Below are 17,283 nucleotides of genomic sequence, written 5' to 3'. Positions count from 1 at the left end.
GTTTTGAAGAATTTGTCAATTAAAATCATGTTTCAGAGCATGGATAATTTTAGTCTTCTTTTTGGGGGATTTTTATGTCTTTGATATAAACCCTTAAGATAGGAGCCATCTTTCAGAAAAAGATGAGACTGATCTTCACTGTCAAAAGTGAGCTGTGTAATCAAATGGAGTAAAAACTGGCTATATGTTTTTTAATAACTTTTAGAAAATTTAGAAATCTTTTAATTTGGAAAATTATGAACATCAGAAACCTTAGGAGTTTCAGTAGACATATAACCATATGGGGATTTGCAGCATAGGCAGCAAAATACTTTGGTCTTAGTGCAAGTTCCTCTTCAGGCCTGAAGAGGAACTTACACTCTCATAAAAATATTTTATTGGCACTAAACGATCAAAAGCTATCACTGCTTTGTTCAGAATAGCCAAACTGCAGTGATCCGTTGAAGAAATACAAAACAAGCAGAGCAGCAAGACTTCTAGGAAGCTGCTGCAAAGTGTTATAGCATCAAGCCCCAGAGAAAATAATACAGAGTAGATATTCGATAAATGTTTGTTGAATGAAAACTCATGGTTGAGAGAGTAATGTTAGTGTCTGATTATTATTTCTGGAGGTCTGCAAAGCCTGGATCTGGATCTGCTTTGTGTTAAATCTGGACTTCTGGAGACCTTAATTAGATTCGTTTCCACATGAATTATCTCACCTCTGGGTTGAACTGTGGCCTTCAGTTCAGTGTTAAGATTCCCCTCACCACTCCATGATCAGTCCTTCTCTTCTATCTTCTTTACCTCTGAACTCTGGAAATTCAGCTCTTGACTGATCCTTATTTTCCCAAGGATCACACACTGCTCCCTCCCTTCACACACACAACCTTTAAAAATTTCACCTAACCAATACTTTTCTTACCTCCAATTTCTCATTTGTGATACTCACAAATATATATATATATATATACACACACACATGTATACACATACATATACATACATATGTATACACACAATTCAGAAAGTCTTTCTAAATAAATACCTTATTTTCCAGAACTCTCTGTGTGGGTAATGAAGAGCTGTTTGGGGAACTTAATACTTTCCTAAGTAGGGAGCTCTCTTTAGGGAACTTATAATTGTTAAAGAATTTGTTCTCTTGGCTAAATCTTTTTCCCATTTATACTTTTGTCAAATATGTGAAGGCAGTTTCCGCTTGTCTAGTAACTACTAGACCTGGATGAAACATCCTTAGTCCTTTTAACCTTTTCACACCTAACATGGTTTCTAGTTCTCTCTGTAGCCCACTTCTCCTCTACACATATTTTGGCATGACACAATGAATGCCTTTTTTTAAAATAAATTTATTTATTTTATTTGTTTATTTTTGGCTGCGTTGGGTCTTCATGGCTGCACGCGGGCTTCCTCTAGTTGTGACCAGGGGCTACTCTTCGTTTAGATGCACATGCTTCTCACTGCGGTGGCTTCTCGTTGCGGAGCACAGGCTCTAAGTGTGCGGGCTTCAGTAGTTGTGGTGCACGGGCTCAGTAGTTGTGGCACACAGGCTTAGTTGCTCCGCGGCATGTGCGATCTCCCCGGACCAGAGCTCAAACCCATGTCCCCTGCAATGGCAGGCAGATTCTTAACCACTGCACCATCAGGGAAGTCCCTGAATGCCTTTCTTAAAATATGAATCTCACACTTTAATAATCCAGACGTGATTAGATAATCTCCTTTTTCATTAACACTGTTCTTATTACTAAAGTTCGTATATTCCTTTAGAGTTTACAGAGTCTTTTTATAAAAATATCCTGTGGGGGGCCTCCCTGATGGCGCAGTGGTTGAGAGTCCACCTGCTGATGCAGGGGACAGGGGTTCGTGCCCCGATCTGGGAAGATCCCACATGCCGCAGAGCGGCTAGGCCCGTGAACCATGGCCGCTGAGCCTGCGCGGCCAGAGCCTGTGCTCCACAACGGGAGAGGCCACAACAGTGAAAGGCCCACGTACCGCAAAAAATATGTATATATATATATATCCTGTGGGGTTATTAACCCTAGTTTGTAAATGAGAAAACTGAGGCTCAGACTGGTTATCATTTGTGATTTGCTCAGTGTCATACAATTGCTAATTTAGACATTTCACATCAATTTACATGGTCTTAATGTTACCTCTTTAGAAGTTCCATTACCCAATTGTTATATCAAATGATATAAGTAAAACCACTAAACCTTTTTTCATACACATGACTGATTAGATCTCTTCCGTCCTACACTTTGCTAATGAATTTTTAAAAATCTGTATGTATACATGTTAAATTTTATGTGTTTGGATTTGGTGTAGTTAGAGTGTATCCTGTTGTATATCACCATCTTACAAGTTTATCATATGAAAGACTACATGATTATAAAGTGATAGATAAATGTTACTAGTAACAGTAATAACATTTGTGTGAAGATTTTAAGAATTTTAATTTAAGAATAGGTATAATTTTAATTATTGATTCTGTCCTCTCTAGAATTAGTTTTCTGTTTGCATATTTAAATAAACTTTGTAGGTTTTGTTAAATATAATAAAAAGCATGGAGTCAAAGATAAGCCAAGCACTATCTCAGGAACTTTCAGGCTAACAGTAACTGTGACAGTTCATCTAAACACCGCTGTCATCCATGCTGTACTTTACTCTCATATACCAAAAGGTTACCACTAGAAAACTTTACAAAAACTGCTGAATTCAACATCTATTGTAGTTATGACAATCCTAGAAAGCCTGTCCAAAGGATAAATTACTTTGATATGGTTGGTTCTTTATGGAAATGCATTTTGGCTTTCATTGATCACTCTATTCCATTTGCTTTATGGGATTGATGTGTCAGTGGGATGGAAGTGGAGTTTAGCTGCAAAGTTTTTGAGTTTGGGCAGACAATAGAAGAAGAAGGGAAATGGACCATAGCATTTAGAAGGAGGACATTTCCAGTAGAAAACAATTGTCAGTAGAAGCTGCCTCCATGACTGCTGTTCCACCTCAAAGTTAAACTTCCTGTGTATTTCATTTGGAAAGGAGCTGAGGTTTTAGCCAAAATGCTATATATTATTTCTCACAAAAAATGCCTGCAAACGTAAGCAATAGAGCAGTGCTTGCTAAACCTATCATATTCATTTCTAAAGAAATCATCCAGCTTCTAATCTGTTTCAGAATTTTCCCAAGAACTCATTTTATAATTACGTAGCTTCTAGAGTCTGCCTTTTCTTCCTTACCCGGCACTTCGCTTTCTTTTTTTCCTGGCTGCGTCGGGTCTTCATTGCTGTGCACGGGCTTTTTCTAGTTGCAGTGAGCAGGCTTCTCATTTTGGTGGCTTCTCTTATTAAACAGCACAGGATCTAGGCACGCGGGCTCAATAGTTGTGGCATGTGGGCCCTAGAGTGCACAGGCTTCAGTAGTTGTGGCACATGGGCTCAGTAGTTGTGGCACAGGGGCTTAGGTGCTCTGCGGCATGTGGGATCTTCCAGGACCAGGGATCGTACCCGTGTCCCCTGCAATGGCAGGTGGATTCTTAACCACTGCACCACCAAGGAAGTCCCGGAACTTCTCTTAACAGTGGTTTTGTGATGACATCTGTGAGGATTAATATCCCTGGAATAGAATCCATTTTGCACCTGGAAATTTTAAACTTACTTAAATTGAATAGATGTTCTTTTACTGTCTTTGCATCTCTTCTGACTTACAGTTCTCTCTCCACATTGTTTAATCTGTCATTTCTGGTTTGAGGATCATGCTGTTTTATAAAGAAGATGGAAGGAAGCAAAATGAAGATGGAACTACATAGATCTGGCTTTTCTCAGGACTTAGCATTATGACAGGCTGAGCAGTGGCTTTTCCTAATTTTCTCCTGTTCCAAACTTAGCTTTTTTATGCCTTCAGCGTTTTTCACAAGCTTCAGATCATTATGGATTCTGATTTTAATCCTCAAGGATTATGATACTCTTATCTACAGGTAGGTTACATAACTATCCAGCTTTTCTAAGCTTTCTTTTCACATCTTATCCCATGAGATTCTCCCTGCACAAGAACTGGTTTCTTTAGATTTCGCCCCAATTTCTTTTCCTTATTAGAATTATTTATTGCATAGCCAGAATGTTCATATTTTAGCATCTTCTGTGGCCTATGAATCACTGTCTCCTGTAACCAGGGGACCATCCTGACCTACCTTTCCTTTTTTTTCTTAAATCTTTGGAAAGATGTTTTCTCAAAAAAACCTGGAAGCAAATGTTCAAGGCTGTTCATTTAGGAAACATTAAATACCTCTTGAGGTTCAGGTTCAGGAACTATTCGCTATATACATAGAGGATTAAATCAAGGCCCTTTCCTGGAGGAGCTCACAGTCTAGGCGAAAGAACTAATATATAAACAGGTGAATGCAATACACTGTGGTGATTGCAAAAGTAGCCAGGATGCCAGCCATCCAAGAACTCAATCTAGTTAGTCTCATTCCTTCTTAAAGTCCTAAAATTACGTCACATACTCTTAGGGCTTCTATTTTTTTAAAAAATAAATTTATTTATTTATTTGGCTGCATTGGGTCTTCACTGCTATGCGCGGGCTTTCTCTAGTTGCAGTGAGCGGGGTCTACTCTTCGTTGCGGCGCGTGAGCTCATTGTGGTGGCTTCTCTCGTTGTGGAGCATGGGCTCTAGGCACGTGGGCTTCAGTAGTTGTGGCATGCAGACTCAGCAGCTGTGACTTGCGGGCTCCAGAGTGCAGGCTCAACAGTTGTGGCACATGGGTTTAGTTGCTCTGCAACATGTGGGATCTTCCCGGACCAGGGCTCAAACCCGTGTCCCCTGCATTGGCAGGCGGATTCCCAACCACTGTGCCACCAGGGAAGTCCTTAGGGCTTCTATTATATTCACAATAGCCAGCCTGTTCTTTGTTGGTCAGAAGTCCAGAATAAAATTTTTCCCCCTTGTTTCCAACTTGGGAAAGAGGGGTGGTCAGGAGGTGAATTTTCTCAGGTTTATTTTCTTCTGGTAGATTTAATTCTCAGAGATGTCAGGGTGGTTGACATCCTCTGTGTCTCTGCAGTTTTATAATTCAGTGAAATCATATTCTGGTGGATCTGTGTATCTTCTCCTGGATGATAAGTTCCCTCAGTCGTCCTTGGATGTCCTCACGAGGCTTTTGTTCATAGTTCTCAGTTTTGTGCTCACTTAAATGCTTTCCTCCAAGCTTCCAATTTGAAATTTTATAGATTTCTTATAATCGATTTTTGTCCCTCCCCATCGTTTAGTTCTGTTTCTTGGTTCTATCTAATCCAGATTATAATGCTTCTAAGAATGTATTTATCTTCTGCATTAACTTTTAAGTTTACTTTTTCTTCATTCGATGTACAGCTTTATATAACTTTTTTCCATAGGTATTTTTTCCTGTTTTTTTTTTAATAGATTTTACTTCCTTAGATCCTTCATAAAGCAAACATCGAGATGTTTTCCTGGTTCTCATTAGATGGTCTGATTCTTCCCCCAAAACAAACATAGATCCTCGTAGGAACATTCTAGAAGAGAAAAGTACACATTGTGTAAAACACATCTCCGTATATCGTGCAGGGTTCCTACTATATTTTGTGATTAGCTGCTTCTCCTGCTCTCTCTGTATGGAATGCCGTTTCCCTTTTCCATATCAGCTTCTCTTCCCTTGAGCTTCTCCAGTCATCATTTATCCTGCATGCAGAATGGCAGAATTGTTCGTTTTCTTCTTTGTGCCCCACAGGACTTTGTTCATACAAGAACAACACTTACTATCACATGGTGTAGTTGTTTAAATGTGTCTGACCTCCCCTTCTCTTCGCCCATGAGTCCTGCCAGGACACGGACTAGTTGGTAGTGTGCTCAGTGGTGAGAACCAACACTTTGGAGTCAGAATGGATATGATTACTGACTTCAGCACTTTTGAACTATATATCCTTTGGCAAATTCTTTAAAGTACCAGAATCTGCTTAGTCTCCCCATTTGTAAAATGAAACTACTACTTACTTAGTTCATTGGATTGTTGGTACTAAGGTAATCAAGTGCATCAGGTGCATAGTGAGTGAATGAATAGTGTCTAGGGTAGAAAAATGGATAGAATATAGCTAATAGGCCTGTTTACTATCCTGTACACATAATATTAGAATATCTTTTTTAGAAAGCATTCCTTATTTATTTTGGTGCATTGGATTTTAAAAATTATATTTGCTTGTGTTTTGGCATCTCAAGCAGTATTGAAAACATGTCATTTTAGTGGCCTCTTTTTTCAGAGAGGCCTTTTGGGCCCCCAAATTTAGCTCATTCCTGCCGTCAGAAAGATTTGCATCTTTTTTGAGAGAACAGCTTGATTCGTAGCATTATACAGATGTGAAATAAATAGGCTTTTTTGGGGAAGGTGGTTTTTCAGCTCCTCTCAAGTTGGATCTTGGACTCAGCAGATATCTTGAAACCCATCAAGTTTCTAAGACACTGAGCTGCATGCTCAAGTATCTATAAAATAGCCTATTGCAGGCCTTTCATTAGAGTTGTGAGCGAAGATGTGAGTACACATAAGGGTGTACATACTGGATGTCACAGCACAGTGTGCTGCCACATGAGTATGGTTCAGACCACAATGCTCACCCAGAAGGATCTGAGTGGAAGACCTGGACTTTTGGAAGATGGAGTAAAAATTAGTCAAAGAGATTGGGAAAGCATTCTAGACAAAGAGAAAGGCAGGAAGGAAAGACAGAGTCCAGAAAGCCTAAATCATATTTAGCTAATCCTCAAGGCCTCTCTTTTCCTGTTTATGTCATTTCTCCTTCCTTCTGCTAGTGGGAATAAAATTCGACTGTGTTTTGTTAATACTTTGTTCAAGTTCTTCTGTTCTCAGAACTCTTTTTCATTGAGTTCTTAAAATTTTTCACATAGTTTAATCTCTACTTTCAGATCTATTAAACCCTTAAGATTTTGTGCCCCAGCACATCTGCTCTGCAGTAGTGGTCTATCTTGCTTTTTATAATAAAGCATAATCCTAGAAATTTGAGGGTCAGTTCTTTTTGTTTAAGTAGAATAACATTTTTTTCATAAACAAACTGATTTTACAAATCTGTTTGAAAGCATTCATATTTTAGTTAATAAATTGAAATGATTTTTGTGACTGTCCTAAAGAACAACATGCCTATGTCATGAAGGCTTTAAGTTCTGATAGGAGAAATTTTGTGTGCTCTTTAAAGTTTGGTTTTACATATAGGACAAGCGTAATTCATTTATATTTGAGTTGCTTAGAGATATGTTGAAGTTTGAGAAAGTTTAGGCTTTCTTGAAATCATATACTGGTAGAGATGGACTCTGTCCCCAAACTCACAGGAATTAGTATCTAACAGGGCTGGGGGCAGAGTGGGGACTGTAGTGAGGGGTAGAGTGGCTGACAGGCTGTACTGTGTGTCCTTCTAAAAATGCATGAATATTTGAGATTCTAACTGGTAAGAATTAACCATAATGGGAACTAGATTTCTGATGGACAACCCCTTGTACCAAGAAAGATTTGTTTCACTAAGGAACCTACCTATTGGAAGTAGCCTCTGGCTTTGAACTGTAAAGGACAACGGTGAAGAAAAGGAAGATAAAAGCTTGTGAGGAAAAAAAAGATCAGATTGAAGACTGAGGCTTTGGGAAGTAGCTATGAGATAAGGATTAAAAACTGATGAACAGAAGAAACTCTTTTAGGAATAATTTGTGACTGGAACGCTCAGTGACTACTTCCCAGTTGGCGTAGACCCCTACCAGAAATATAACTTGAAATGAGAGATCTCTGGTCCTAGGGACTGCAGTCGGGAATGGAGTAGCTTAAGGATCAGGGCCAAATATGTGAGCCAGTTGTCCCTGCCCAAACATGAAAGTGGACAAATTGGTGGATTTGTGACTGTAGTTACATCTAGCTAGTTTAATTAATAAGACCTATGTGTTTATAATAAAAAGACCTAGTGGAGGGGGTACCAAAAAGAAGGTAGAGGCAAAATTCCAAGCGGAGACAGAATCCCGACCTGGTGGTGTCAACTGTATTAGAGGAAACAAAAACTTGGAAGAGCCTTTTGTTTTAGGGTTCCCCTTAAGTGTGCTTTATTTCACCATGTTGTCATTATACATAGATCTTCTGTCTTCCTTCTTAGCAGATCTTGTTTTTCAAATGGAATCTTATGTGCTACTCTAAAATGGAAGTAGATGAAATCAGGAGGTGGGGGGGATGTGTTGTCTTACCACCCTGTCCCCTTCCTCCCCAGTGGCTCCTGAGGTGGTTTTGCAGTCCGTGAAACCAATTTGAAAATTGTTCTTTTAGGTGAAGATTTTATGCAAGCCAGAAAAACTCATTGGCTTGTCACCAGTGACAATTTATCATAAGGAGCAGATTTTCCACAGTCTTGTTCTCTGTAGCAAAGTTTTACATGTTATAACAATATATTGCAGTTAATCTGAGGAAATCCACTTGGCCACTATAATGTGTGCTCTTGCCTAAGCCATTCATCTTTTCCTGCTTTATGATTTTCTGTGAAAGGCCTGATGTCAGACACAGCTTAATTTTATTTTGTAATATAATCATTGCTTATAAAACGTGTATGTGTATTTCCTAGTAAGTAGTTAGACTAGTTTAGTGTTATGTAAAAATACCAAAGATAGTTTTAACCTCTCTTGGGGTTTTCAGGCTCAGGGCATCTACGAATTTTAACTCCATGAATGAAAGACTGCAACTCTTGTTTACCCACCAGCACATTTCCACACGTGTGCCTAACTAGCCTCTCTTTTTACTAAACTTTCATAGCCTTTATTAATCATGTACAACCCCATGACATTTCTTCTGTTGGTTTTTCAGGTTGTGGTTATTGAGTTTTTTCCCATATTTGCATTGTCTCACCATCTAGACTTGAAGCTCCTTGAGAACAGGAGTCATGGCTTAAGGGCTTTGTCCTTAGACACTGTAGGCATTCAGTAAATAGTTGCTTTGACTTTTATCTTGGCAGCTTTAACACATACATTTTTTGTTGTTGCCACTGTTGCTAAAATCTAGACTTGTCAGCTGCTTAGTGAGCGATGATTGACTTCTTATGGACTGGGTGTTAGGCTACCAGCAAACTAGCAGAATTTTAACCATAATTTCTTCTTTAATAAAATGTGTTCTGTGCTAGGTAAACTGAAGTATACTGGTACTTCTTACACAATGAATTATGAGAGTGTGGTATATGGCATCTTGAAAGTACTTTAAATTCTGTCTTTGAGTTCTACTCTGAAAAATAAAACTACTACAAACAACTTCACCCGCTCTCCTGCCCTCAAATTATTTAGAACCGAAAACAGTGGTTTTGTACATATTTGGAAATTATAAATTAAAATTAATTTTTTAACATCATAAAACTTTTAAACATATTAGCAATCCTTTAAAAATATACAGTCCTTCCCTAATGTATTACACTACTACTAATTAAATACTTTAAAAATAAAATTAGTATCATTTAGCATAAAGTATGTTCAGTGACTTGATTTTCATTGTAGTTTGCTTATGGAAAGTTTAAAGGGCTTTCTATGTCTTCTTTGTCTTTGAACTGTGTTGGTGGTGAGAAGGCTTGTTAGTTAGATTGACTACACAGTACCCCTGTGAGAATACCGGGTATTATCTCTCCATTGCTAGGAGGAGACTGTTGTGCCCAGAGCCAGTTCCTGGCAAGTGAGAAATATTCTTACCTTGGCTTTTTGGAAACTACTATCTATTCAGTATTGAGTATTAGAAAAAAATTGTTGTTAGGCACCTATCAAGAAATAAATGGTCTTCAAATTGCTTTCCCTTCTCTTATTTTATCCTTACGAGAGAAGAAGGCAGATGTTATTCTTACTTATGAAGCATACTAAGAGACTTACTTACATGCTCAAGGTTATATTAATTACAAGACTTACATGCTCAAGGTTATATTAATTACGGTTGCCTTATACAGTCCATCTGCTATTTTCAGCCCAGTGTTCTCCATTAGACCTACGGACTTGTACATAGTGAATCGTATGCCAGTGTGAAGTCCTATGTATATAAAGGGAAATGAAGTTGCATCAGGTTGCATCCAGGTGTCCTGTCCTGGTACTATTTAAAAGGAAATGTGTATTCGAGTGGAATTATTTAGAGCCCTAGAAACAAAGGAATCAGCTTCCTTTGTGTCAGTGGTTATCAGCCAGGGATGATTTTGCGCCCGCCCCCCCATTAGCCATTTGGCAATGTCGAGACATTTTTCATTGTCAGAATTGGGGGTGGGGGGTAGTTGTGCGCACATTGCTGGCATCCAGCGGTGCTGCTAAACATCTTACAGCACAGAACAGCCCCCTCATGATGAGGAGTGAATTATGTAGTCCAAAATGTCAGTAGTGCTGAGGTTAATCAACCCTGCTGTGTGTATTGCAAGGAATGGAATTACCAGAAGCCCTCTCAGCCAAAACAAATTTGGGTCAGAGGTGGGGTGGGAGGGTGGGCAGGGAGGTAGAGGAGGTGATTTCAAGTATGGCTATTGAAATTTTCATGGGGTTAGGATTTATCTGATTTCCTTTTTCTTGCCCCTTCTTTGTGCCAACACTTGGCATAGCAGTAGTAGAGAAAACAGTGAAGAAAACTTCTTTTCTTCTTGTAAACTACTTAGAATAGTGGTCCCATTCCCAGAGCTAATGAGTCAGTCCACTTCCTAGTGACACTCACAACTCCACTGTAAACCAGTCCTCTATGATATCAGGCTCCCAAGATGTCTAGGCACATGACTTTGTTTTTGGCAAGATTGTGAGAATTATAAACTAGCTAATTTATTCCCCAAGGTATCTTATAAGCGTAGTTCACCTGGGAGGATCTAAGTTTCTCACTGTTTCTATATCATGTGCCGTCTGTGAATGTCTTTGGCTAACACACTCTTGCTTGATTTTATTAGCCTAAAATCAGATAAACAAATATCTTTTTTTTAAATAGATGTTATTTTTTTAGAGCAGTGTTAAGTTCACAGCAAAATTGAGTGGAGAGTACAGAGAGTTCCCATATATCCCCTGCCTGTGAACAAATGTCTTTCGATTTTATTGCAATACTGATTTTCAGATAAACTTTATATAAATGCAAATGTTATTCTGTTAATGCAAAGTTCCTTAGTTCCAGTTCTCACTAACTGTAAAGCAAAAGTAAGGAGAAAATGGGTTTTACTAAGTTATGGGTTTTTTTCTTTTTCCCTGTGCAGTGAAAGAGGGAACCTCAAATCATCTGCATGGGCTTCTTATTGACTTTGGCTACCTAAAGTTCAAGAGCATTAATCTTCCTTAAAATTTTCCCATGTAGTGGTACATCACCTTTTTATATCAGGGAGATTTTATTTCCCTCCTGTGAAGTTTTCCTTGTTTAGAGTTCAAGTTTTTGGTTAATTGAAAACAAGTTAAGTTATTCAGTCTGACAGTGTGACTACTTTAAAGGTTAGAATGTAGCCACCGAACCTTCCTGTAATTGAGGGTATTCTAGGACTTTATTAGTGTCATCTTGTTAATGCCTCATGCAGCTGGAGTGGACTAGGGGGTGGGGGGAATTGATGATTGTGTTGTTGATTAGAATTTTTCTCCCCTGGCTGCAAATTCCAGTTTGTTCCTTTAGCGAAATATTTCTCCTACTAGTCATGGCTGATGGACATACTATAATGTTTCCGTGTTTCTTTTTTGCTTCCTTTTCATCATGGGTCTCACAAGCCCCTGGGATTTGCCTTAAACATTTAACCTATTAAAAAGCCAATTAATTGTCTATACAAATATAAAGTAAATAGTCTATACAAGAGTGAGAGCTCGGTGTTACTAAAAAAGAAACAACTCAGGGTTTGGGTTTCAGGTCTTGACGGTACAAGTCATGTGACATGTGCAAATTATTCTAGAGTCTATTTCTTTATCTGTTAAATGCACACTTTTCCCCCTGCTCTGCCTACCTCACAACATGAGGATCAAATGAAATAATAATGGACTATAAGAGTGCTTTGTGAATTGTACAACACAATGCAAATGTCAGATAGGATGCAAATAGAAAGGTAAGCTTTAGGAAATTACACTGATTGTGAATTGGAATTCGGTTTGAAGAATTTATTTTCCTTTCTATTGACTAGTCTGTAGAGTGTAGATTGTCTTTTCTTCATCTAAGTAAATTCAGAGATGATTTGTTACATTTGGTTGTAGTTTTTTGTCTTTTTATAAATAACATCAATAGGGTTAAAAGCTTCACTTGCTGAAATGTTATAATTTGGCATAGGTTAGTGATTGGTGCAAAGGAAACATTATAAAAAGAAAACTCTGAATTCACCAAATAGCATAGACTGTACCTGATAGAATATCGTTGTCATCGTCGTCATCATCATCATCATCATCAGTGGTGGTTGCTCATCAATTCTGTAGAACCAGAAATAATTTTCTATGCTCTTCTCAAAAACCACAGTTAGTAGTTTGACCTACCGTCCTATTTTCAATAAAGCAATTATTCTAAGTAGTAGTTACACTTTATGCTTCCCCTCCCCTCCCCCCAGCCAGTTAGTTATATATCATGTGGATTCTGGATGGTAGTAGATCAAGTGAGTTTAGTCACAATTTATGAAAGCCTTTTTATCTTGATAGTATTTTATCATATTTGGTGCTATTTGTAAATAGAACCAGAGGACTCCAGGACTTGTGTTTTAAATGGTGGGTAGAACTGTAAGTATAGAGTGGGCAGACTGCTGGAAATGATTCCATCTAAAAGGTAGCTTCGCCCCTGTCTCCTTGGCCTTTGTGACTAATGGAAAAATACTCTTTTCAAATTCAAAAGCCTATTCATTACTGCCTTTCTCCTCTGAAATACATGATCAGTTTTATAATCAGGAAGAACTTAATTATTTTTCTTTTTCTATTGGCTTATGTTTATTCTTCATAAAATGACTTTTCTTTCATTTAATGGGCTCAGAATACACTCCTATATTGAACTTTACAGGCTTGCTTTTTTTTATAGCGTAAATCAGCTCAGCTGGCTAAATGCCCCACTAACTGAAACTTTATAATGTAGCTGGAACTAAATTGTGCTCTGGAGCATTGAGTCTTTAAACTGGATTATTGACTTACAAATGAAAATGGTAAAGAGTCTGTAAGAAGGACAAGGATCCCTCTCCTGATCCTTGAGCAACTTTTTCCTCACTTATTTCAGGGGCTCTGAGCTCATGAGCAAAATCCTAACCAAGTTTATCTTGCTAGGACAACTCATTTTAAAGGCTCAATAAAGAAAGAATAATTCTTCTCCCGCTTAACCACTAAAGAACAACATATGTTTCTAACGTCAGCTTTTTATTTTTTTTTTTTATCTTTCATTTTTTTGTTGGTAAATCTCCCAGACAACAGCAGTTCTGTAGAGAGTTTAAATATGAAGGAATGGCAGGACGGGCTAAGGGCACTTCTACCCAACATTAACATCAACTTTGGTGGACTGCCCAATTCTTCTTCCCCCTCCAACGCCAGCCACAGTGCACCAACGTCCAACACTGCCACCACCGACAGCCCGAGTTGGGACAGCCCTGGCAGCTGGACAGACCCAGCCATCATCACAGGTAACTTTCTCACTCCTTCAGCTCCACTGACTGCCATCAGTTTGGTTTTTAGCACAGATTAACTAAAAACAAGAGGTCTCTTCAACGTAATCTTCCCAAAGCCACAAGTGTGTGGTAGCTTGTTTCGTTCTCCGGGGTCATGTAGCCTCAGTTAATTCTGTTGGCCTAGTTGTGTAACAAGGCATTTGGTACCTAGGTTGCTTCTTTTGGTGTAAGTAGGTGCTAACATCTGACAGAATGTGTGTATTTTGTAGGTCTCAAAGTATGAAAGGATCTGACTTATCCTCTCAAAGGAACATACTCCACTTTAAAAAATAAAGCTCTCTATTATAAGGCTATCTTGTTTATGTATCCCTATTAGAGAAAGAGAAGCACAATTGGGAAATAACATCATGCAATCCTGGGGATTCATTTTGGCAACTCTGCCTGTGTGACACTGGGGGATGATGTCTGTATAGTTGAAGAGGAGGGCATGGGTTTGTGTGACAATAAATCGTGGTCATTGTGGGTGGGGAATAAAAGGAACATAAGATTAAGAAGGTCTTATTTGGAAGGAGTTTAAAATTGTAATTCTTTGTTTCTTTTTGGAGAAACTAAGCGCCTTAAAATTTTTTGTTTGTTGAAATTCTTATGCTTTCTGCACAAACTCACCATTTTCCTTCTTGTTTTCTTTTCTCTCCTTAGGTATTCCAGCATCTTCAGGAAACAGTTTAGACTCTCTTCAAGATGACAATCCTCCACACTGGCTAAAATCCCTTCAGGCCCTCACAGAGGTGGACGGCCCCAGTGCTGCTCCATCACAAACCCACCACAGCGCCCCCTTCAGCACACAGATCCCTTTGCACAGAGCCAGTTGGAATCCCTACCCTCCTCCTTCAAATCCTTCCAGCTTTCACTCGCCACCCCCAGGCTTTCAGACAGCCTTCAGACCCCCCAGCAAAACCCCCACAGATTTGTTACAGAGTTCAACACTGGACCGCCATTAGGGAAAGAGGAGAATTCATTAGAAAATGCAGGATTTGTCCCACCCTGTTTTCGCCCTCTCAGCCGACCCACAGCTCCCTTCTCATCTCTTATGTTCTGAAGAATCCAGTTCCTGATCAGTTTCGTTTCTCCCTAACCCCAGATGCAATGCGATCGCAGGGTCATTACCATCATTTTTTTATTGTAAAAGTTTCTGTTGATCCAGCATTTGAGTGACACTGTTGAATGTTTTCTAAAAATGCCTTTTTAAGGAGGAAAGAAAAGAAATCAAAGGGCAGTCTCGATACTTAGAAAATTACTGTTTGTCTGTTGCGCATAATAATGACATAATCTGCTTAGCAGAAAATGATGATTAATCTATAGGGAAGGTGAAGTAAATGCATTATCAACTGCAGAAGTTTGAAAACCAGGTTGATTGAAATGAGATGGCTAAATGCATGGGGGAAAGCAGTGGTCCTGGCATCCATCTTGTATTCAGCTTATCACTATTGCAGGGAAAATGCTTTTAATTTAATTTTTAATTCTTTTGGCAAGTTGATGGAGAGGACTTGATTGTGTTGTTAAGCAAAAGAATTTATCGGAAGTTGATGGAGAGACAAATTGATCTGCGGTAGTAACTGGCCTATTGCTAAAGAGTTTATAAGGAGGGGAGAAGTGATTTTTTAAAGGAGAAAAAATTTTGGCTTTAGATTTAAAGTAAATTCAAATGTTTTAAAGAAAAAAACTATTCACAGATTTAATACCTATGCATAATATAAGTGCTGAAATATAAGTGATTTCTTCAATCTTTCTCCTCTGTCAGAATCTTTTTTTCTTTTTACCTTAAATTCACCTGACTAAGGGCACTCTGAGATAGCGCTGCTCTGGGGCCATCTGATCACCATCAGGAGCAAATCTCTGACACCTCGCCTGCAGCTTTTACTTAACCCTGTAGTTTCTGGATATTTGTGCAGTATTGAAAAGACAGGAGAAAAGAAAACAGAAACCTGGTTATAACCTAATGCTAAAACTAAAAAAAGAAAATGTACCTCTTTCTTCAGAATTAAAACTAAAATCTTAAATAAAACAGAAAACTTGATGATGACCCTTGGGTTGTTCTTGTTTTTGTTTTTCCATTTTATTGCATGTGAATTTGAAACATTTTGTGGTGACAGTCGTCAGGTGTTTCCGTTGATTTTACATCTTCAGCAATAGAGAGGATGGGTTAGAAGAAGAAATCAGAAAAAAATTCATTTTACTGTCGGTCGTTGCCATCTTTGAAGGTCAGCCCATCTTATCCTCAAGAATTCCTCTTCCGGTGGCTTTCAGTAGAAGATGCTTCTTTGTGCTGTTGTGTTGTGCAGACCAGAGCTTCCCAACTGAGAAGCCTCATGGGCCACGAAGGATCAGATAGGCTGGGTTGTGCTGAGATGTTGGTTGTCTCAGGGAGACCTGGCAGCCCCAGCAGTCAGGGTGCCATACAATTAGCAGCACATGTGAGTGCCACGACGGGAAAGAGATCAGGAAACACTGATAGAGGAAACCCACAGAGAAATCTTTCCTGACCAGCCATTCTAGGGAGTACCTAATGATGGAGAGATGGTCACACCACTAATCAAAAGAGGGTACAAGGTTGCTAGGAATCTGTATGATCTGGGTTACATTCAGAAGTCCAAAGCTGAAGTTGGCATATTTCCAGCTACATCCATTAAGGGGATCTTTGTAGGATGAACTAAGTAGATCTTTTAAATTTTACATTCTGTGCTTTCAGAATGATTTTCTCCTCCTCACATTTACTCTGTACTTCAATTTGCTACCAAAAACAAATTTTTAACATAGTTTTTGAAAAATGTAAAGCAGATTGTCTCAAATAAATGTCTGTATAGACTGTAGGCTTTCTCTGGTCTGTAAGCTTTGCTTCAGTCACCTGAATCTTCACATTGTACTGGAAAGTGGTGGCCCAACACACAAGCAATATCAGGTAGTAGTGAATTGTAATCAAGGCTTTGGGGGATTGTAGGGGGCGGTTTGGATATTCCTGACATTGGTATATCAACAAAAATGTGAAGGGAGGGAAATTCTATTTTGCATGGCTGTGCTGTGATTGTGCGTATGTTTAATGAATCATACAGAAGACTTTATAAAATATGTAAATATCATTTACAGAATAATAAAACAATAAAAACCAGTGTGCCTACCACCCAAGTTAAAAATAGAACCTATAATATCTTGAAAGACCTCCTATCTGTCCCTTTCCAATTTTATTTCCTTTTCTTTCCTTACCATCCACAAATCACCATTATCTTGATTTCTGTGCTGATCTTTCTTTAGAGTTTTGCCACTTAACATATGTACCCCTGGATAATGCATTGCTTTGTTTTAAAAAGCTAAGTAGCAAATTAAAACTTAGCTGAGTAAGGGAAGGGCAGTATTGTCACTATCAGATCAAGGCTCTTAAGAGAAGATAAATTGAACAGATTCTTTAGGTCATAGTTTGGCTTTAGTTTCTCTGATAATTTATAAAAGCCAATTCTGGGGAAGACAGTGTGCAAGGTCGTGAATGAATCCTGGAAAAGAGGGTCCAGTACAGTCGGGGCATCCGACAGGGCTGTTGTGAGCCCGATCCTGGATGTCTGGCAGAGTGGTCTGCTCTCTGTTTCCTGTGTCTAAGCTCTCCGGGGCTTCCCTCAGTCCTCTGGAGTTGATCAAAGCCCAACCCATGGGAGTGGGGTGG

General features: G+C 38.8%; 1 protein-coding gene across 4 annotated transcripts in view; it reads left to right on the top strand.

Annotated features, from left to right (window-relative positions):
* The window catches only part of CNOT4 (CCR4-NOT transcription complex subunit 4), a 141,726-nt gene extending 126,078 nt beyond the window's left edge, over positions 1-15,648 (top strand). For 2 of the 4 annotated variants that reach the window (XM_081243816.1, XM_081243815.1), the window contains exons 11-12: positions 13,374-13,586; positions 14,271-15,648. In XM_081243816.1, coding sequence (XP_081099942.1) covers positions 13,374-13,586; positions 14,271-14,572 — 515 coding nt within the window. In that variant the 3' untranslated portion in view covers positions 14,573-15,648. The remainder of the gene's footprint in view (positions 1-13,373; positions 13,587-14,270) is intronic. The other 2 variants (XM_081243818.1, XM_081243817.1) reach the window with 1 other exon arrangement.
* Positions 15,649-17,283: the final 1,635 nt, after the last annotated feature.

This window comes from Mesoplodon bidens, assembly GCF_964165515.1.
Source record: "Mesoplodon bidens genome assembly, chromosome: 9".
Classification (NCBI taxonomy): domain Eukaryota; kingdom Metazoa; phylum Chordata; class Mammalia; order Artiodactyla; family Ziphiidae; genus Mesoplodon; species Mesoplodon bidens.
Note: the sequence above shows the minus strand (reverse complement) of the source record. Positions and strands in the feature narration are given on the sequence as shown.